The sequence below is a fragment of the Cheilinus undulatus genome, linkage group 11 (genome assembly GCF_018320785.1).
Source record: "Cheilinus undulatus linkage group 11, ASM1832078v1, whole genome shotgun sequence".
NCBI classification, from domain to species: Eukaryota; Metazoa; Chordata; class Actinopteri; order Labriformes; family Labridae; genus Cheilinus; species Cheilinus undulatus.
The window spans coordinates 4,047,944-4,070,944 of NC_054875.1; the positions used below are offsets into that span (position 1 = coordinate 4,047,944).

At 39.6% G+C, this 23,001-nt stretch overlaps 1 protein-coding gene across 1 annotated transcript in view; it reads right to left on the bottom strand.

Annotated features, from left to right (window-relative positions):
* foxp3b (forkhead box P3b) overlaps positions 1–23,001 on the bottom strand; it is a 32,259-nt gene that overhangs the window by 4,237 nt on the left and 5,021 nt on the right. Inside the window, exons 4-11 of the mRNA XM_041799944.1 lie at positions 6,166–6,326; positions 4,182–4,272; positions 3,798–3,966; positions 3,284–3,376; positions 2,972–3,059; positions 840–914; positions 495–645; positions 222–298 (exon numbers count right to left, since the gene is read on the bottom strand). Coding sequence (XP_041655878.1) covers positions 222–298; positions 495–645; positions 840–914; positions 2,972–3,059; positions 3,284–3,376; positions 3,798–3,966; positions 4,182–4,272; positions 6,166–6,326 — 905 coding nt within the window. The remainder of the gene's footprint in view (positions 1–221; positions 299–494; positions 646–839; positions 915–2,971; positions 3,060–3,283; positions 3,377–3,797; positions 3,967–4,181; positions 4,273–6,165; positions 6,327–23,001) is intronic.

Below are 23,001 nucleotides of genomic sequence, written 5' to 3' on the forward strand. Positions count from 1 at the left end.
GCCATCAGTTAACATCCAGGCCACACAAGAGTACAGAAAGACAAAAAGGACCAAAAGACTCTGGCTTTCATCTGCATGCTCGGATAGCAGGAACTAATACAATAATTTGACTTTCTTAAATCAAATGTAAACATACAGACTGTTGTTGCACATTTATCATGAAAAGAATAATGTCAGCAGTAATTCAGCCTTTTATAGCCACCTCTTTTGTGGAAGCTTACCCATCTTATCAAGAAGGCGTAGGTGTACGGTGGCCTGATGTTGTTGTATTTGTAAAATTCAAGACTGGGGACCAAATCTGTTCAACAACAAGAACATGTCATTAATTATTTTCCCCTACACATGCCCTAAAATAAGGATCATGTGAAGATATAGCTGATCTTTAAAGCCAGCTGTTTGTAAATACTATTGCAATGCAAACGTGAAAGATAAAACAGTATTTAGAGCTGAAAGACAGAGGAATTCAGGATAAGCTTTCATTGGATGTTTGTTACCGGGCAGAAAGTGTGCAGAAGCAGCAGCTCTGTTTCCATGCTGGGAGAACTCCTCCAGGTGTTTAACGGCCCACTGCTGCACAGTGTCTCTGTCCGCCACTAGAGGCTGGGGCAGGTACAGAGGAAGGCTGTATGTCCACTCAGACAAATTCTGCATGCAATGATGGAGATGGACGTAAACAGGAAAAGAAAGTTCAGCTGCTTCCTTTTTAAGGGAAAATAGCTCAGAGAATTCAAGAATTTGCTGAAACATTAAAATCCTTTAACAATAATGAAAATAACCTGCTCACTAAGAAAAATGTCCTCAGTGAAAACGTAAAATCTGAGAGTGTTGACATGGCGTACCTGATCGGTGTATTTGTTCTCAGAGAGGTGCAGGTGAAGCCGCATAGCATTGAGTTTCTGCTTTTCCAGGAAGAGCTGAAAAAAGGTTGTTTGAATGGTTTAATTAGCATAAAATGAATTTAAATCAGTGACTTTATGACTTTAGACCAAGGTAAGGCAAGGCAAGTTTATTCCAGAGCATCATTTATGCACAGAGCAGCTTGAGGTGCAGGAAAAAATAGAGAATAGAAAACATCATTCTTCAAAATTGAGGCATTAAAATACAGGAAGCATAAACTATATATGCACATCAACCACTGATTTTATTTCCTTTGAATTTTGAATGCAAACAACGCTCCTGTTGAGGCCTGAGTGTCTTATTTATTTTCCAAAATACAAAACATGAGAGGTTTTTTTCCTATTAAGGGCATTGGGTGCATGTATTTGAACTCGAACTCCTCCACTTGGGGCAGGATCTCATTCCCAACCTGGAGAGGGCATTCCACCCTTTTCCAACTGAGGACCATGGTCTCAGATTTGGAGGTGCTGATTCTCATCCCAGCTGCTTCACACTCGGTTGCAAACCATTCCAGAGAGAGCTGGAGGTCCCGGTCCGATGAAGCCAACAGGACCACATCATCCACGAAAAGCAGAGACCTGATCCTGAGGCCACCAAACCGGACGCCCTCAACGCCCTGGCTGCGCCTAGAAATTCTATCCATAAAAGTTATGAACAGAACCGAGTGAGGGAAGAATGGAGCGGGAGATCGATAGGCGGATCGGTGTGACATCAGCAGTGATGCGGTCTCTGCATCAGTCTGTCATGGTGAAGAAAGAGCTGAGCCAAAAGGCGAAGCTCTTGATTTACCGGTTGATCTACGTTCCCACCCTCACCTATGGTAATGAGCAGTGGGTAGTGACCGAAAGAACGAGATCGCGGATACAGGCAGCTGAAATGAGTTTCCTCCACAGGGTGTCTGGGCTCTCCTTTAGAGATAGGGTGAGAAGCTCGGCCATCCGGGAGAGACTCGGAGTAGAGCCGCTGCTCCTCCACGTCCACAGTCTGGCACCAGACTCTATCCTCCAAGATGACATAGATGGCCCTCACAGAGTGGGGTTTATCAGAGACTACCTCCAGAATTTGGGAGTGGAGAGGATGGATTGGCCTACCTGCAGTTCTGACCTCAAACCCCCTGAACACTTGTGGGATCAGCTAATCATGCCAGAGTGACCAACACAACCACACTGGCTGACTTGTGACAAAAGCTGTTTGATGAATGGGATGCCATCTCACAGCAGTGTGTGACCAGCATGAGGAGGAGGTGCCAGATTGTTGTAGCTTTGCATGGTTTTTCCACATGCTACTGAGGCTCCTGTTTGTTAAGTGAAATCATTTTTAATACCAACATGTCTTGTTTCTTCAGACTTTAATCATCTAATCCACCAAACACCAACAAGAGTCAACAGCAGAATAAGCTGTTTGGCATTGGCAAAGAATATTTGGAAAAATTTTCATGGGCGTAACCCACACACTCAGCTCTGCTGCTCATCCCACAAATGCATGATCCTTACAAATGAGGCAACATATGAAAGGGAAGTAAACAGGCCTTCCAGTGGGGTAAGATTTATTGGCATGGAGCAAACACGACTGTTCTTACTTTTTGTGTTAAAGTTATTAAACTTCTACAAAGCTAATGTGCTGTATTAGAGGAATATTGACTGTTTTTAGTTTGTTTGCTGTCTCTTCAGCATCTGATTTTTTAGCTCCTTTTTATTCAAGACTGTTGGGAAGTTTTATAAAGGCCCACAGCATCCTGACTCTGTATCCTCCCTCTTCCATCCTCAGATTGTCTTCCTCCAAGTAGTTTAAGAGCTTTGGGATGATCCTTCAGGTGCCACAGGACTGAGGACACATCATTTAAGAGACTTTGGATCCACAGCTAGTTACACATGTGTATGCAGTCTCTGTTTTCGGCAGCAATGGAAGCATGTTGTTTTTTAAAGGTTTGTACTCTGGAACCCATTTTCAAAATGTTCCAGTTTTAGGCACCAAAGAATGCAGATGTTGTATAAATAAACAGACAGAATGCAACAAAAGTTGACCGTTTTCAGCCAAACGGTCTAAACATGGCTTCAGTTTCTCTAGTTCCTACCTGGGTCTCCATGGACTGAACGATATCCTGTTGGACTTTCCACTGAGCGATGCTTCTGTCGCTGTGACTGTGTTCAGAACTCAGATGTCTAAACCAAAACAGAATATCTGATCATTATTTAACACAGATACCAGCTTTAAAATACTGAAATCTACTCTGTCATAGCATTTCATTGCAGTAGAACTTGATGTGATCTTCATACATTTTGGTTTGCTTTACAACAGCTCAGTTGTCTGATGATTTCACCAAGCTCTGTTTCAATCTGTATCTGGTCTACAGCTTTGGAAGCATAATCTCCAAGAGTCCACTTACTTAAGGAAACTGTGGAAATCTTCAGTGACTGCATCACAGCCGGGCCATCGACAGTAACCGCTCACAAACAGAGACCTGGTTGCTTCAGGGACGCTACAGCACAAACAGGACATTTAACAAGGAAAGGTTTTACAAGTTTTTAAAGGCCTTATTTAGGATTTTTTCATCCTCAGTCAAACAAAATGCACCACCTGATCCCTATCCTAAATGCTTCTTTGCATCTCTTCTGCATACTGACAACTTTGTCAGTTACTTTTAAAACAGTCAGAGCTCTCTATTTTCTTGTAGTGCTGAATGATCCCCTACTCCAGTGCCTAGAAATCCCAGAAGATGTCAGCCTCTTACGGCCTCTTTAACATAAAACACAATATAATGCATAGATATGAAAGCTAGCTAAACATGGGAACAATGCAGATATCTGGTTTTAAGTCCAAGTATATGTTTGGACCTTTTAATAAGATATCCAATTAACCTTCCGTCTTACGATGATTTGAGTCACTGAAATATTTCTCACCCTTCATGAAGCTTGGCCTCAGTGGAGCTCTGCTTTGCCCCGTCTCTCCTGGAGAAGAAGTGATGGCTCTGCCTGGGAGACGAGTCCACATGAGGCGAAGAGGAGGAGGAGCGGGAGAGACGGGCTGTGTCCACCTCTTCTTTTAAAGCAGAGACAGCTGTGCTGTTTTCTGGAGATAAAAGCATTAATGTAATCATTGAATCTGCATGTGCAATAACTCACGCTACAGCTGCTGATAATATGCAAGCTAAAATTTCAGTTTAACACCATTTCTGTGCTCTTTAGATAAACCACAGAGTACTTCCTGTGTAGAAAATAACAGCTTAGCATGTAATGTGATGATGCTACAGATGAGGAGGTGAAGAAACCGAAGCATTTGAGTACCGTGTTGTCGTCTTGAAGCTGTCTGGGAAAGTTGACGAAGGACTGACGGTCTCTGCTGTTTCTGTCTGACCCCCTCCATGATGCTGCAACACTGAAAAAAAAGCACAAAACAGCAAAAGTCTAAAGAAAACTAACAATACAGCATCATTTCTTTTGGTTTGTCACCTTTTCTGAAATGCACAGAAGTCAATTTATTTAATAAAAAATACAATTTATCATAGTTTAAAAATATATATATAATAAGGATATATTGCTCTTCAATTTGTTCACCAGACGGCAATGTGTTTTGGGCTTTATGCTCCATAAAATGTCCTTGTACAGTTTCAGAAATGGGAGCTACACTTTGACCTTTAGCAACAATCAGAAACATGTTATGCTCATTTTCATAATCATGTTCACATATATCAATATTAATCAAATAAGGACATCAAAAATAAAAAAATGAAGTGCCAATTCACTAAAATAAACTACTTTTAATGTATAAATAATTGACATTGATATCAGAACCTCCCTGTTCCCCATTAATAAAGTATATTCACGTCCCACCCTTTGGTTGTTCTTAACCATCGGATACTATGTCCATCGTGAGGACATTCATCATTTTTATCATCATTTTTTTGAGTTGATAGTCACATTTTTATAGATTGAGACATCAAATTTGGCCAAAGTTATTATTTTTCTTCATATTAAAAAAATCAATAAATAAATAAATAAAAATATGTTGCCCATAGAACTCGATTGACACGAAATAGCTCCATCCATCCTTGTTTGTCCAAAATCTGGACAATAGACTTCCATTAAAAACACGTTTTTGACTGTGTGTCTATGGCAACAAAACAATTTATAGCAACCTTTTCCATGCAGTCACTCCATCACCAGGGCTCTAAATTTCACAATTCCACAGTGATTCAGCAGATAGTGCCAGTGCACCATTTAAACCCCTTCGGCAACGCACATGCAGGATTTCTTCCATGGACTCAGAGTGTTTGAAGCGCTATTTCACCCACTAAACATCATCAGAATTAAACGAAACGATTCGTGCCACTAGATATGGATGTCTGAGAGTGGGCTACATTTGTAGGGAAAAGTTTGTGCGCTCCTACATGTGTGCTCAGGTGTGAATTTATGAATTTATGTTTACAGCCGGACATGCCGTAAGTGGAGTGTTTACAGTCGAAAACGCTACTTCCGAGTTCTGCAGTCTGGGACTAAGAAAGGGGGACATTTGGACAATTTCAACTTTGCCCTCACTTCATGGCAAGTGGATGGACATGCATGACGATGCACGGGTCCTTTCGATCAATAGGTAAGAATATATGATATCTCAAACATACAGTAAATTTATATATGCACGGAATTAGCATAATCGTGGTCACATTTTGGTTAGAGGTGGAAATGTTCGTTTGTGATTCATATCCTACATATATCCTCTGATTTTTTTATGCCTGTACATAAAATAAACCTAACATGAACAAATGCATTCGCTCGCATATGATTTGGTAGAGGAGAAGGCTCGGGAAAAGGATGGTAAAACTGGCGTGTTTTTGGCTCCGATAGATTCATCTGTTTAGCATGGACGCTATCTCACTGAATCCAAGTCATAGGCATAGTGTACAATAACTGGCATAAAAAGGATGTAACATTGAATTTTTATGTTTTTTGTTCTAAGAGGTCAGGGTTGAAGTTGTGGAAGAGATTTGAGTCGGTGAAAGTTTAAAAAAAATGAAAAAGAGTGTTTTGTTAACAGTTTTCTGTATGTCCAGAACATGGACATAAAAAGACAGATGGAGTTATTTATTTATTTTTTTAGTGGTCAGGGTTGAAGCTGTTGAAGAGATTTGAAGCAGTGAAAGTAAAAAAATGTTGAAAAATGATTATTTTATGAAAACCTTTCTGCATGTCTGATTTCTGGACATATTGGCCTCAACCATGCTTAAAATGACGAGGGAGCGCGGGTTAATGGTTAAGAGAATCAACTGGCTACCTGACTTCCTGCGGTGGGCGGTGTCACATTCCTGCTCTCAGGTGGAGGAGGCGGAGTCTGAAGAAGGCGTGGCTCCACCGGCTGTTTACCTTTGCTAGATTTTGGTTGTGCTTCATTTTGTCCACATCTCACCGCTTCAGCAGATGTTTCAGGCATCTCTGCTGAAAAAGGAGAGAAAATAACACTTCACTATCAAAAGTTATAAAAGGTAAAAGGATTTCCTTTACCTGGTTCTCATGCCGTAATTTTCTGTCATTGGTCCATGGTTAGGGTTAGACCTACACCCCCTCAATTGGTCTGACCAAGGTCCGGCAGTTTGGTCTAGACCAGAGTTGTCAAACTTAGAAAGATATATAAAACTTTTACTTTTTAGGCCAAGGGTGTCAAACTCAATCACAGCAGGGGCCGGATTCTGAATTTAGGTCTTATCTGGTCAACATGTAACCGTAAACTGTCGCCCTCATTTTCACCAATAATAAAATATGGTAATAAATGATGATAAATCATTTTGAGATTAGAAAAAAGTCTAAGTAATACATTTATAGGCTCAAAATCTGAGATTTAAAATTTAAACTTATTCATTTAGAAAGGTTAAAACACAAAATTTAAAGAAAAAACATTGTTTTTAAAAGGCAAATATAAGTCAGTAAGACAAAATCATGACTTTGAAAGGTGAATTTTGAGACTAAAAAGTCAACGCTAGGAGTTGGAAAGGTCAAAATATGACTTAGAATTTTAAATTATCAATCCAAAATGTCAAAATATGAAATAAAAGGTCAAAATCATAGCTTTAAGTCAGAATAGTGAGATGCCAAATTGAAAATCTGAAATGAAAACATGAATTAATGTCATCTCCCACCTTCCTGACTTTTTATCTAATTATTCTTACTCTTTACTTTTTAAAAGAAATCATTTTTATTTAGAAATATACATGTACAGAATGACAAGATCCTTGCAATACACATTTCCAACTTTTTTTTTAAATTGAACTAAGGAGAAAAACCCTCCCGACCCCTCCCCAACAGAACAAAGCACACATAACTCCATGTATAAGACTGACCATAAAAAAAAAAAAAAAAAATCCAGGTGAGGATACGCAGTACCTTGTTTTGATACATGTATATGCATATAAGTAGATGTGGGTTTTAATTGTAAAGTGTGCCAAATGAATAAATAAATATGAGAAGAACAGAGTCATAACATAGAAGGCATACATGCAAAAGCAGTTTTCACATATGTGATGCAGGGGAAAACAGGCAAGCCAGCCCAAACTATAGTCTAATGTCTTTTTTTTTTCTTTTTTACATTTTTTATGATTTAAAAAGGATATTTAAAATCATCAAGGTTAAATTTACGTGGCTGAAATCTGCAGACCTGATACCAGTTGGCTACCTATAACAAAAATATGATCTTGCAGGTCAGGTGCAACTGTATCAAAGGCCGGATTTGACTTTGACACCGCTGTTCTAGACCAGTGTGGTTTTCAATCTTTTTTTTATTCCCCAAAGCACTCCTAAGATCAAGCCAAAATTTCAAGCCACACCAAAACCATTTAAATACAAAACAGCCTCTTACATGTTATAGTAAATCAAGTGTATAGCATTAGTTCAAGTGCTGCCATACAACAGAGATCAGCTCCTCACACAAGTCCTCATCAGATGACAGCAGGCTAATTCATTCTAAGCGTGCTATTGGGAAATCCCACTCATGCTGCTGTGCATACTGCTTTTGCTTGGCTATGCCCTCTGCAAGCCTCTCCTTACAACCCTCCTCCACCCCAGCTCCTCCTTTATTCTGTCTCTGACTTTATCAGTGTCATAACTGCTAATAAAGAGAAACTATAAATACACATCATGTGTGTTTCTTAACAAAGCAGTTCTGACTGAGCTTAAGTTATAAATAGTTGTAGTAATTGCTTATGGTTGCACCCATAGCCATGCGGCACATATGTGGTGCACCTCTATCAGCCACATCTTGAGGGCCCTTGGAGCATAAATCCTCAGGTAACCTACCACCTTTGCCTGTTGATAAAACTGTCTGTAAAGGGCAGCAGCGCTTGAAACGTCACTTTGGTGCAATAAATAATTTTGACTTTTTGAGCCCTGCAGCATGAGACGCCTTTTCTGTTCTTTTGATCTACTTTCTTTCAGCTCAGCACCTGCCCACCTTGGTTTGGATGTATGCTCTTGTGAAGACTTTTTTCCAACTATTTGATAAAACAGTCAAAAACTCTCACAGCTTTTATAAGAGTTTTTAAGATATTATTTTCCAATCATTAAACTAAATTGTTATTATTAACATTCTCTTCAGATCAGACACTGACTTTCATTATTTCACTTCAGGTTTTGGTCAAAAGGAACCAGGTCATAAATATCAAGCTCCTACGCTCAGTTACTTGGAAGGTCGTTTTATGAGTGGCTGTCTATGTCAGACTCAAACTGAGACAGAAACTGAATTATCAGGACTAAAGGACAGCGATCAGACCTTGCAAAACACTATACTACTGAATTTATTATTCTTTATAAAACATAGATTTTGTATACTAGTTGTGTTTGATTGTTTTTATGTTTTCATGAATGAAGATGAGGTAAAATGAGAGCTACTTTAAATATCTGTACTGTAATCATTGCCATTAGAATTAATAACACCCCCACATATTGCATTATTACTTGTCATAAAAAATAATTTTCAGTCCTAAACAGTGCTGTTCTTTAGTAATGTGTGGGTTGTTTCACTTTGAAACAGCAGATTGAATGAATAGCTTTTTACTTTTTTTTCCCAAAAAAAGCACCTGTTTTTATTTTCTCATATCTGTCTGATTGTTTCAGGTCAGTGTAAGGATAAACAGCTTAATGTTTTAGTGGTTAAAAAAACCACAGCAAAGCGGCTGCACTGAAAAAAGAGAGACGATGGAATATTGTCTTAATTCACGTATTAACCATTTCAGTGATATTTCCATCTGACAAACTGTCTGTGCTTCTTCTGCAGGATAATTTTAACAGTGATACCAGCAGTATTTCAGCACAATAATCAGGACAATAACCAGGTCGGAAAGCCTTTGTGCCATTAAAAACTCAGTAGAAACTTTCATATTTAGCTACTTTAAATCAGGTTTATACATTAAATTTAATGCATTGCAGACATGATGTAGCCCATTTAAAGACATCCTCGGGTCAGAGTCAGGTGTCAGACCTCAGATGGAGATCTACCAGGTCTCATGAGATCTGTCATACGTCAGACCTCAGGTCAGAAAAAGGTCATCTGGCTGAAGAAGAACAGGTCTCCTTAAAAAAAGGCACAAAAAGGCATCAGGATCAGACAAAAAGGGTCAGAAAATTTGACTAAAAGGGATTCCCTGATTGTCTGAGTCTGATGCCATTTGTCCCTAGACCCTTTTCATCTGAGTCTAAAGCCAGTTGTCCTTGAACCTTTTTGACTGAGCTTGTTGCCTTCAGTCTTGAGACCTTCACCTAAATCTGATGCCTTTTCCTCCTGCAAACTTTTTGAGCCTGATGCTTTTTGTACTAAGGCCTTTTTGTCTGAGCCTGATGCTTTTTGTCCTGAGGCCTTTTTGTCTGAGCCTGATGCCTTTTGTCCTGAGACCTTTTTGTCAGAGTCTGATGCCATTTGTCCTGAGAGCTTTTTGTCGGAGTCTGATGCCTTTTGTCCTGAGACCTTTTCATCTGAGCCTGAGTCTCTTGTCCTGCCTGATGCCTTTTGTCCTGAGACCTTTTTGTCTGAGTCTGATGCCATTTGTCCATAGAGCTTTTTGTCTCAGCCTGATGCCTTTTGTCCTGAGACCTTTTAGTCTGAGTCTGATGCCATTTGTCCAAGAGCTTTTTGTCGGAGTCTGATGCCATTTGTCCTGAGTCCTTTTCATCTGAGCCTGAGTCTCTTGTCCTGCCTGATGCCTTTTGCCTTGAGACCTTTTTGTCTGAGCCTGATGCCATTTGTCCATAGACCTTTCCATCTGAGCCTGACGCCTCTTGATCTGAGACCTTGTGTTCTGAGACTGATGTTTTTGTCCTGAGTACTTTTTGTCTGACTCTGACGCCTTTTCTTCCTGAGACCTCTTTGTCTGAAGTCCGACACTCGAAAGAGGTTCAACAGTGACCTGATGGTTTTTCACCTGAGGTCCAACACCAGACCTTTAGACCTGAGGATGTCCATAAATGGACACTGTACAGTAGACTAGTGATGATTTCTTAAGAATCCCTTTATCATCTGTTACTAAAAGCAGAATTGTAAAATGAATTTTAAAGGATATTGATACTTAAGATTCAAAAGACAATTTCCTTTGTAGACCAGTCACACATTTAATGTGGGACTACAAAAATGTAAAACAGAAACCCTACAATGATTCTAAGCCAAAACTCTAAACATAAACTGATAGAGGACCAGGATAAGAGTTCAGACTATTGTCATGGCTGCTTGAAAAGAGAGCTGGAAACCTTTAGGACTTGAGGCTCAGTGGACCAGGACTACCCCCTGATCTCACTTTGGTACACACCCTTAGTATTGATTTCTAACATTTTAACAAGATCAGAGTTCTGTTTATTTGAAAATACCACACAACCAGCCAATCAGCATCCAGCTCCTAACCCATCAAAGTGTTTAGTGGTACAAAATGTTTCCTGCAGATTCTCAGACCCAGAGTCTGAGCTGCAGGTGTACTGACACACACACACACACACACACACACACCCACACACACACAGATACACACATTGATAGCATCACCACAGCGTCTCCAGACTGAGTGGGAGATGAAGCTGCACTACTTTGTGTGAGATGTCATCTGAAACCACGGGGACTAACTTGTGTTTGTCAAAGATGCCTGCATTCCTGGAAGAGAGCTTCACAAACTTATAAACACATGCAAAGTGGTGCTCACCATAGCACGCCCTTAAAAACTGCATGTTTTTACAGTTTGAGGCTCTCTCCTACTAGAAACAGGGACTGAGGTCAGCTAATGTATGTGTAAACAACGTACAAAGTTCAAGAGCCCACACATTAAGGTTCATTTAAAGGTTGTTCTGAAAACAGCCCTGCACAATTGCATGCATGTTAGGAGGACTTCAGGTTTCCAAGATAGTTCATTTGTTCAATAGTGAAGTAGTTTGTAGTCTAGCAGAATGCAAAGTGGATATGCAAGATAGACTGTTTCACATATCCATGGCCAAAAGTATTCGCTCACCTGCCTTGACTCGCATATGAACTTAAGTGACATCCCATTCTTAATCCATAGGGTTTAATATGACGTCGGTCCACCCTTTGCAGCTATAACAGCTTCAACTCTTCTGGGAAGGCTTTCCACAAGGTTTAGGAGTGTATTTATGGGAATTTTTGACCATTCCTCCAGAAGTGCATTTGTGAGGTCATACACTGATGTTGGACGAGAAGGCCTGGCTCTCAGTCTCTGCTCTAATTCATCCCAAAGGTGTTCTATGGGGTTGAGGTCAGGACTCTGTGCAGGCCAGTCAAGTTCATCCACACCAAACTCTCTCATCCATGTCTTTATGGACTTTGCTTTGTGCACTGTTGCACAGTCATGTTGGAACAGAAAGGGGCCATCCCCAAACTGTTCCCACAAAGTTGGGAGCATGTGATTGTCCAGAATCTCTTGGTATGCTGAAGCATTCAGAGTTCCTTTCACTGGAACTAAGGGGCCAAGCCCAGCTCCTGAAAAACACCCCCACACCATAATGCCCACTCCACTAAACTTTACACTTGGCACAATGCAGTCAGACAAGTACCGTTCTCCTGGCAACAGCCAAACCCAGACTTGTCCATCAGATTGCCAGATGGAGAAGCGCGATTGGTCAGTCACTCCAGTGAACGCATCTCTACTGCTCTAAAGTCCAGTGGCGGTGTGCTTTACACCACTGCATCCGGCGCTTTGCATTGCACTTGGTTATGTATGGCTTGGATGCAGCTGTTCGGCCACGGAAAACCATTCCATGAAGCTCTCTAAGCACTGTTCTTTTTGCTAATCTGAAGGCCACATGAAGTTTCGAGGTCTGTAGTGATTGACTCTGCAGAAAGTTGGTGACCTCTGTGCACTATGCGCTTCAGCACCTGCTGACCCCACTCAGTCATTTTACGTGGCCTACCACTTGGTGGCTGAGTTGCTGTCGTTCCCAATCGCTTCCACTTTGTTATAATACCACTGACAGTTGACTGTGGAATATTTAGGAGCCAGGAAATTTCACCACTGGACTTGTTGCACAGGTGGCATCCTATCACAGTACCGCGCTGGAATTCACTGAGCTCCTGAGAGTGACCCATTCTTTCACAAATGTTTGTAGAAACAGTCTGCATGCCTAGGTGCTTGATTTTATACAGTGTATTTCACATCCATCAGAATGGGACAGAACCTTAAAACAAAAGGGGGCTAAAGGATGATCGGTTGAACATTCTGTCTGTCACATTAATATCTGGCCAATTAGAGCACCAAAATACCTGACAGAGGCACACATCACTGCTGAGGAGTAAACAAGGTAGTATGAGCTTATAGCAGCACTTTTTATACATGAATAAAGCTAACCAGCTACCTTAATACTCATGACTGTAAAACATTTGTTCTGTGCAAAAACTGCATTTAAAACAGAGAAAAAGGTACATTCTTAAGAGGATAACATGACCACATATCCCACAATCCATTGCGAGTGATTTTATTCATTGTTAGGAATGTCTTTCTAGTTTTTTTAACCATATACTGTGACTATAAAAGGCAATTAACCCCTTTTGTTGAGTTTGTCTATTTCAATTTTCAATTTCAATATGCTTTATTGGCATGACCAGATCAGTTACTGCCAAAGCAGTAGTGTGTGCTGCTGAAGCTCCTGAACTTCACCCAGGGGGATCGGTAAGTTATGATCATATCCTAAGTTTCCAAGGCTTGGTTTGTAATGACAGCTCCCTATACAGCACGTTACAATGGCTGCCATCATGTAAATAAGGTATGATGGAAAGTGTGAGAGTGGGCCCCTTCTCACAGCTAATCTAACCGCCACATCAGATATTTGCCTCTGTAGGGAAGCGTGCATCTTCACCAAACACTATGTGTTCTATGCAAAAGAGCACACCCACAGACAGGATTCAAAAGAAAGTGAGAGCATGCAACATGTTTGTGGCTTCTCGGCATCACATCTTGTTCTGGCTTTCTTTTGTGAAGTTCCCTCCCCTGCAGGAGCCCATCACGATCTCTGTGCATGTGAGGAGAGCTTTAGTCACTGTAAGCTCGCAGTGATCCGATGTGATGGCTGATATTTGGTTAGGTTTTTCTGTGAGTCAATCTGTCGGCCACAAATAGGTTAAACAGGTTCTCGCCTGGATGTCACAAAGGGCCACATAACAGTGTGGAAAGTTACAGATGTATCATTGTGGTTCTGTGATCACTGTGTGTTTATTACTCACACACTCCCGCATCTACAATCACACTTCCCCAATCACTCTGAGATGAATGTGTAGAAGAATCTAGCTTCAGAGTAAAAGGGATCATCATCACGTCACATTTCCTCTACTCTAAAGCTCAACTATAACCTCATTTCCTAAAAACTTTGTGCAAATCACAAATAAAAGAAGAGTGTTATAGAGGAAGCCTCCCAGTCGTCTCCCTGTGGAGGTCCTCCAGGCAAGTCGAACTGAAAAGAGGCCCCAGGGGAGACCCAGAACTTGCTGGCATATCCTTTCTGGCCCGGGAACGTCTCAGTTTCCCCAGGAGGAACTGAAAAACACATCACTAGGAACACAGAAGTCTAAGTTGAAGTCTAAGTTGACTCTTTCAGCCTGTAGCCTTACAACCCAGCGCAGACCTGGCAGAAGAAAACGGGTGAAAACAGTTTTCACCAAAAAGTTTAATTACTTCTGCAAAATCATGGAGCAGTATTGAATTTGATGCTTGCATCATGTTTCAAAAAACATGGGACAGGGTTGTGGTTACCACTCAGATAGACACAATCCATATTTTTTGGATGTTTTTAACAAAGAAAGGCTTCGTTTTACATCTGTATACTAAATTTTTGCATCTCCTTTAATCAAAGAGTGCAGAGCTGCAGGCAGATAAGATAAAAACGATGTGGGCTGATGTGCGTGCAGAGTGAGAAATTTAAATGTGGCTAATCTGAATATGTATTTTCTAGGTTACGATAACTTCAAAGTTTAAAATATAATTTTACTTAACATATGCACACAGAATAGGTCAACTGTGGGCTGCTTTCTTGCAGGGCTGTAGCCTCTGTAAATGGGGCAATCTGAGTGCAAGGCAAGGGTAAGCAAACGGGGGCCAAGAGGCCATCTGATACACCCATCTTCACTCACTGTGGCCCGTGAGTCAATTTTAAATACCAATAAATTATTAATTTGAAGGAAACATGCCATGATACATTCAAAACCTTCATTGCAAGCAACACCATGGACAGTGGCCAAATGAATTACTGTGTTGGGGACATGGATGGCTTACCGGTCGGGTCACGCCCCATGTAAATGCATGGACCGGGTTCATGTCCAACTTGTGGCTCCCTAATCTCTTGTCCCTGTTTTTGACTCTAACCACACCCCATCTCTCTTAGAAAAAAATCAAATCATGGCCACCAAATAAAATACACAGTATGTAAATTCCACCACTAGGGGGCTCTCAGTCTTAGGTGACAAGTAGAAATGTGCTGCTCAGTTCTGCCCTCCTTACTGCATACACAAACTGCACTCCATACAGTACTAAACAGTAAACTGACATTTTGGTTTCGCTGATGAATTGCACGTAACGACGGAGAAAAGTTGTTAAAAGTGGCTCTGCTGCTTCATGCTGCTTGGCTAATTACAAAGCCCTCTGGCGTAACTCGTTTCTGCCATTTTTATTTAAACATACAGTCCTCTTTTTTAAAAAAAAACCCAAGCACTTCTGGTCTCTACTCCACATGGGATGGGGGATTAGGGAGCTGGAGTTTTGCATACATGGGGAGAAAGCTTGCACCACTGTCAATTTTGGCAGCTATTTTTGATTTTGGTCTTAGTTTTAGTCTTAGAAATGCATTTTAGTTTTAGTCACATTTTAGTCATTTCTATCCTTTTTAGTTTTAGTCTAGTTTTAGTCAACGAAAACTCAAAACATTTTAGTTTTAGTCCATAAAAAGTTCTCACATTTTAGTCTTTATTTTTAGTCCAAAAATTTATTTTCTTGCCTAAATCTGGTACCAAATCATGGTAGTGTGTTCTCTGCACCCTGCCAAACCTGGGGTCCCTGCTTTCTACAGCTGAGAGGCAGAATAGCTACAGAGGCATTGTTTTTTGACAGTTTTACTCACAGTGGAGAAATATCATAGATTTTGAATGTCCGCCGAAAAATAAATGATATTTCAGTCTAGTTTTAGTCATCTTGATGAAAAATAAACTTAGTTTTTGTCAGTTTTAGTCATCACAGATCTATTTTTTTTAGGTTTAGTCTAGTTTATGTCATAGAAAAAAGGCTGTCGATGAACATTTTTAGTCATAGTTTTAGTCGATGAAATTAACACTGGCTTGCACAACTGAACTTGCAACCAGTGGCAAAGAATAATCACGACAGGTAACAAGCAATGGGATTAAACAAAGACTTTGCCTACACGACAGTGGAGAAACTTTAGTCGTGGTAGTTTTGGAGGGTAATCTTAGGGCGCATTCACACCGGGGCTGTTTGGTTTAAGCGAACTCTGGTCCATTTTTCCAGATAGTCCGGTTCATTTAGAGTGGTGTGAAAGCTCACACGAACTCTGGTGCAGACCAAACAAGCGGACTCTGGTCCTCTTGAAAACAGAGCGTCTTGGTCCGCTTCCAAACAAATCCTGGTGTGCTTTGTTTGAGGTGTGAAAGCAAAGTGGACCAACTTGTGAGCCAAAGGCAGGAAGTGGCATAAAGTGTAATGATATACAAAGTTTTATGTGATTTAATACACTCAAATACATGTCGGTAGCTCACTTGGCGTCTTGTAACCATAGCAACACGTTGTAGTCTGTGCTGATTTATTCGTCTCATGTTAAGAACGACATGTTGGACATCTCGCCGCCTCGCTGGCTGTTCATAATGGCCCAATGCAAGAGCAGAGACCCCAAGACAGCATAAATTAGGTGTTTTTTCATTGTTTATTTGGAAAAAAGACCAGTGGAAGGAGTTTCGTCTTCTTCTACGCCTTCTTTTCTTCTTGGTCGCCGTTTGTTCATGGCGACAGCACACCTAGCAGGCAGAGGTTGTAGGTTTTCAGATGGTTTGGTCCGCTTGACCAAGAGAGCAGTGTGAATGCGAACCAAACCAAAGGAAAGTGCAACAATGTTGCTATTTCTGTTCCAAAATGGACCGAGTCCCCCGGACTATCCGGTGTGAAAACGACCTTAAACAAAGAGTCTTGAACATTAGGGGGACTCATTTTCCCAGGAGCCCTTGCAGCACTTCATACCAAGTTGTGAAAAGGACAAATTCTCCTCCCTCATGGAAGAACCGGAGTGAAAACCACAGGGGTCCTTATGATGTTGAGCAGGTTATAAAAGCCCTTGCGACCATCTCCCCAGTATCTACACCATTACCCTGCACTTTCCAGCAGACATGCACAGAGACGTGCACGAAAGACGATACAGAAGGCTAACAGACTTTCTGAGTTCAAGTGAGAGGCTTTTTCTTGGCAGAAATAGCTGTCGAAAGCATTTTTATGTGCATTTGTTGAAAGCTGCAAGTGTTGTCTTGTTGCCTGCTAGTTGATTAACGCCAACTTTGCTGTGTCCATTTATATCCACTACAGTGCCTTCACTTACACAAACACTAGTGTGACTGCAGTTGGATCAAAGTTGGGACACTGGGTGGTGAAGTTACTGTAATGAGTTTGTAGGCAGCACCACCTTTTGTCTCAGTCCGCCATCATTAAAATCACATGTGATTCGGCCATATTGTTTTCTCTCTTTTCTCATATTTTTCCCATGCTTTGCTCAGTGAATAGTTTGCTTGTTGGAGTTTAGTTTTATATAAGTTATTTGTTGAATATGATGCCATTGATAACAACTGATGCTGCTTTTTTCCCTAAATTATATGATAAATAAGTAGAGGTTGACTGTGTTCATTTATTATTACACATGGTTATTCCGTCTGTTTTTATTGGTATTTAAATACCAATATTTATTTACAATTAACTGTATTACTATTTTAATTTTAACTAAGACTGAATTTTGCTCCTTTAAAGCTGGTGTTCCCTTTTTTTAGGTTGGTGCACCATTATTCAGTAATCCTGATTAATATTTGCATTTTATAAATATAAATAATTAAAATAACTATTATTAATATGTTAACAATAAATAAAATTCAGAATTACAAATCCCAACAAGTCAGCAGCAAAAGAGAAGAAAAATGAATGATACAGCAACAGAACAGCAGCTTTAAGCTTCATTATGTAGCAGCCTTTCATGCATCATCCACTGTTTTTGTTTTATATAATAATGTATTTCATTGAAAAAAAATCTGCATTTTTAAACTTTACAAAAAATAGATAAAAAAAAGGTAAATGGATGGTGGAATTCTCATTATATCTCTATTAAATGCAGATGTTGTGCTTCATAAGGAAACAGCAGGTCTAAGTTTCTTCACGTTTTCATTATCATGAATAAAATTAGTCTGACTGTCTGCAGGCTCCTTATCTTCTGATCATGACTGTTCTGGATTCATGTTTCTGTACATCTCATCTGTCAGACTCTGAGCGGGTTGATTGTTCTGCCAGGAGTAATAGGACAGCCTACACAGAACATCATCATCACGCCACCTTTAGGTTTTTTTCTTAAAAACATCATGAGACATCTGTTATTTATCTGACAGTTGTCAATAGATAAAGATCTCAAACTTACAGAAAAGTCAAACCTTGTGAGACAAACGACTACCTGGAAAAATCACTGACTCTTCAGAGAAAACGATGATGGCAGATAAAATCTGTGATGACCATCGACTTTATGTGTTATCAGTTCTAACCCTAACTGTTCTTGATCCCTGCACCGTGCTTGTACTGACTTAAGATGTTTTTGTCAGACTTTTCCAAGATTTTGACCCTAAAAATTGTTAATTTTTCTGAGTTTAAAAATATACCAAAAAGGGGACAGCTTTCTGGGGCCCAGCCAAACTGGGGCTCCATGTTGGTCAGCAAAATCACGGTCTATTGTAAAGTTAAGCTGTGATATCAATATTTTATATCTACCCTGAAAAATTAACCACTCTTATCAATGAAGCAAGTCTCTTTTTAAATCATTTGTGTAGTGTATATTCTTCTTAAAAATGTAAATCTATTTTGTTTAAAAAAAAAAAAAGAATTAAAATGAGTTAAAAATTGAAATAATTGGTTAATAATGGTAAAAAATGGTGGAAAAGGTGGTGAATTTAGATCTTAAAAGTAAAGCAATAAATAGCCAAAAAAGGCTCCAATGGGCAAAAATAGTGGTAAAAGGTAATTAAAAAGTGGCGGAAAAAGCTTTAAATTGGCAAAAATCAGTGGAAATCTGGTGAAATGGAGAGAAAGATCAATATAAAAATAGTGCTAACTGAGAAAGAAAAAATAGGCAGATATTGGCAGAAACTGGTCAAACTGGCAAAGATCGGCATATCAGATAGTAAAATGTGGTTAAAATGGGAAAAATTGGGCATAAAAAGTGGTAAAATGGGGTTAATAGAGGCAATAATGGGTCAACAGAGGCAACGTCAGGCACATGTGGCAAAAATTGGTTTAGAAGTGGCAAAAAACAGGCAGAAAAAGTGGTGGAAAGGGTTTAAAATGAAAAAAAAGTGTTAAATGGCAAAAATGTGTTAAAATTTGTGGAAAAAATGATGAAAACTGTTTGGCAAAATTGTTGTATAGTGGCAACAGTGGAAATTGAAAAATATTCTTAGTTTATTTAGGGAATCTGGAGACCCCCTCTTAGTGTCTCGCAACCCCCAAAGGGGTCCCGACCCCAAGAATGAGTACCACTGTTCTAGAGCATACAACTTCACCTTCACTTCACTGATGTCTCCTGTGTTACAGCTTTGCATGAAACGTCTAATAACTGAACAGGAAATGAAACTTTAAAAAGGCAGATAAAATGTTGGACGGAACTGTTGACAAATATGTGGTGAACCTTAAAGGCGTAGGTATACCTAAAATAAAGAGCGAGTTGGATCTTCCAGCTGCTTCTGAAATCCCCCTCCCTACTGAACACCTTTTAAGTGGATCAGAGGGGCTTTCAGGTTTCATATTTCAGTTTTAGGCATTTTGTCATGATATCAGAGTTTTTAACACAATGTGTGTTAGGAAGAATATCAAGCTTGCAGCATATGAAGTTATTAGAGTTGCATTAACTGTCTTTCAATGCATGCATCTCATGAGGCATGTTGAGGCAGTAAATGCAAGATTATACACAGCAACTACCAGTTTAACACTGCAGCAGCAGAGAAAGCAGCAGCTGGGAATATGGCCATGTTGTAGAAGCTGTGTGCAAGTCCAGCATGGGCCAAGCAGGGTGCCTACTGAGAGCAATATGGCTTGAATATCATATCATGGAATTTTCTTTTCCTTTACGGTAGTGTTCCTGTATCACGGTATTGCAAAATTAAAACGAGGTAACGCATTTAAATGCATATTCATGTGTTACAATCCTCCATCTCCCCTTAAAAATAACCACAAAAATTGATAATTTTTTGAGTTTCTCTATGTCCACTTCTTTTTCTCATAGATTTTAATGTTGTCTCTGAGGTGTGTCAAGCTGCTACCGGCATAAGCAAATTTCCTGATGTGGGTGTTCACATTTAGTTTGAGAAACGTAACAATACCAGACTTTTACTGGGAAGAACTTGACAAAGTAGCAATCATCATTGATTTAACTTAGCTTCAGCTGCTGTACATGTAAGTTTAAAAGAGTTTGCAGCTGCTTCTCTGACCTCATTCAACGCCAAAGTCAGAATCTTTGACTCATCATGGACTTAAAACAGGAGAGGCATGGGTTAAAAAGCACCTTTAAACAGTTAAAGCTGCTGTACGATAAATCACTGCAGCGCTGACAAACCGAGACAAACTAGTGAAGCCTATGTTAAAACCCTAGACAGACTGAGACAGACGCTTTGCGACGTGAAGACACTCGCTGTATGTTGCTGTTATTACAGACATCAAACTTGGGGAGGAAAGATCCCTGTTTACTGTTTAAGTACAACAGCACAAGTGGGTTGTGTTCAGTTGGTAGCTCAGCTGCTGGTAATGCTAGAGCAAAACATGCTGATGGCTAGACTGCTGTCTACCACTTCTTACTCTGCTACGCCAGTGGTGGCAGCGGTTTCACCTCATGCATGTACAACATTACACATGCATTTAAACCACTGATGACGGTGTTGCAAAAACCCGTTCTGTGGTCAAAATTTTACCGGTGACGGTATCGATACCAGTTTACCGCCTACCACCATCTGCTGACAAACTGAATAAACTATTGCAATATCAACCAGTCTCATCTCTCAGCCTTGCTTTGACGGATTAACTGTCTCCAATGACGCTACAGAATTTCCCACCTTTCAGTATGATGCTAGTAGAGATCAGGCAGTACTGATATCTATGTTCATAGCCTTGCAAAGCCGATTGGTTGGCCACTTTCTACGTCTCTCATCAGGCAAATCCATCTTGCAAAGCTCCAATCCACAACATTCATGCCAAACCGAACACAGTCCAGACCAAGCAGAATAATGGCGGGGCTACGGGCGGGGTTTAGTTATACTTAAAGCTGATAGCAATGTCTACCACTTAGCGTAGTGGTTAGCTCGGATATAGCTTTAGTACAGCGGTAGTTTTATCAGAACTGGACCACATTTTTCGTATTGTAAAGAGGAAAGAACAGCACTGAAAGCTGCTCCTGACAGAAAAAATCTTTTTGCTTTTCCATCAAGCTGCTTCAGCATGAATTTGCAATCACAAATTAGCAATTAGCTTGGATGTAGCTGTAAAAATATTGGGCTTTTAATCAACCTTGTCCACATTTCTTTATTCAAACACCAGCAGAGAGCCACACTTTTTAACTCCTTTGTCTTGTCGCTCAGATTGGCCCATCATGAATTGAAAGACAGAACTTTTGTTCAATCGCCATTTTTGAATTATTTGAAAAGTCCTGCCCTTCCCAAACACTTTCTATGGGATTTTTCTATATGAATGTGAAATATACCCATGAAATGAATATATATAACAGTCCATCTGGTGTGTTTTAATACCACGCCAACAAATTAGAAATCCTAGGCAATCAATACTCATTTATTTTTTCCAAATTCCAGAACACAACATGAATACCACAAGATTTTTTTATAAGTTTATAAAATTTCTGTATGGACATGTCATATAACGTTTCTTTGTGAGAATAACTTTAATTCATTGATTCTAATGATGGTAAAAAATAAAAAAATTAACTATTATTAGATGCCTTGGACTTCTGATTTTGCTGCTGTGGCATTGAAATAGGTAGAAAAATAATACGCTTTTACCTTAACCATTAGTCTGATAATTATGTGTCTTGAGAGTGAGGGAAGACATGCACTGAAATATGCACTGGGATCTGAAATCAATCTTGCAATCATTGCATTGAGGACTGATGCCTCAGTGTACAGGCGCCTGCAACACCAACTGAGCTAAATTGGCAGCCAAGACATGTGAATTATTATCCAATAACTGTTTATTTCTATGAAAGATAATGCACTTGTTCACTTTTACAAACTGTCTCCGTATACCAACACAAGTCTTGACTGTCAGAGGATTATAAAAATACAAGGCTCTTATTAGGGATGTAAAGAACTTTGGCCCTGTTAGCAAACATCAGCAAATAATGTGGCATGACCAGATATCAGTTGCCAGTGTTTGTCTGTTGTATCAGAACACTTTAATATTGATTAAATCTTTGTTTTTATTAGGCAGAATTGGACACCTGCAGGACAATGCTTTCATGGTCAAACACCAAAGGATATGTTTTCAAAAATAAAATCAACATCGGTATCAGCATCAGCTGATGTTTCCTGAGATTCCATGTATGCAGGTGCAGTGATTGCAGTCTCAAAAAAAAAAAACAAAAAAAAAAACAGACCGGCATAAGCGAGGGTTTTCCTGTGCACACTGTTTAACACCACACGAGTGTTTTCTAGAAACTGCAGCCATCTTCTCTGCAGAAATCAGGAAATGGTTCCGCGGAAGGGAAGTGAAGTTGTTATGAGACATAAACACTGTGAGGAGCATAGCTGCATCGATAAAACATCCCAGTGAATACTGAAAACATTTCCCATGCAACTTTTTGTTCCCTTTTTTTTTTACAGTGAGTTCATTATCATTCAAAACATTTATGAAAACCAAGTTCTGAAGTAATAAAACTTTAAAAGTTGTATCTTTTTCATAAAACCAGTGTGTATGGCAGGATTTAATCCGTTAAAAATGTAGGAACTGGCTTGGTTATGAAACCACTGATAAAAGATATCGTAACTAAAATGTTGGCAATGTTATTGTGCAATTTATACATTCTGGATTATTTGATTATTGAAAACAAGAAATTACAAATTTCTGGTTGCCTTGGGCTTCTGATTTTATTGGTGTGGCATTGAAATTGCAAGGGATATCATTGCAACTATTATTTTAAAAGTTTGGTGTCGTGAAAATGCTCGTCTAAACCAAAGTAAGTCATGACATGATCCAGTCAACTACTAAAACATTTAAGTCTCCAGCACTAAAGTTATACAGCTATTGACAGTTTTTGTATTATTATCTATTTTTATCATTCTAAGCATTGTGGTAATATAAAACATTTATGAATATGCATGCAATATTATGTCTTATTATGCATTTAACAC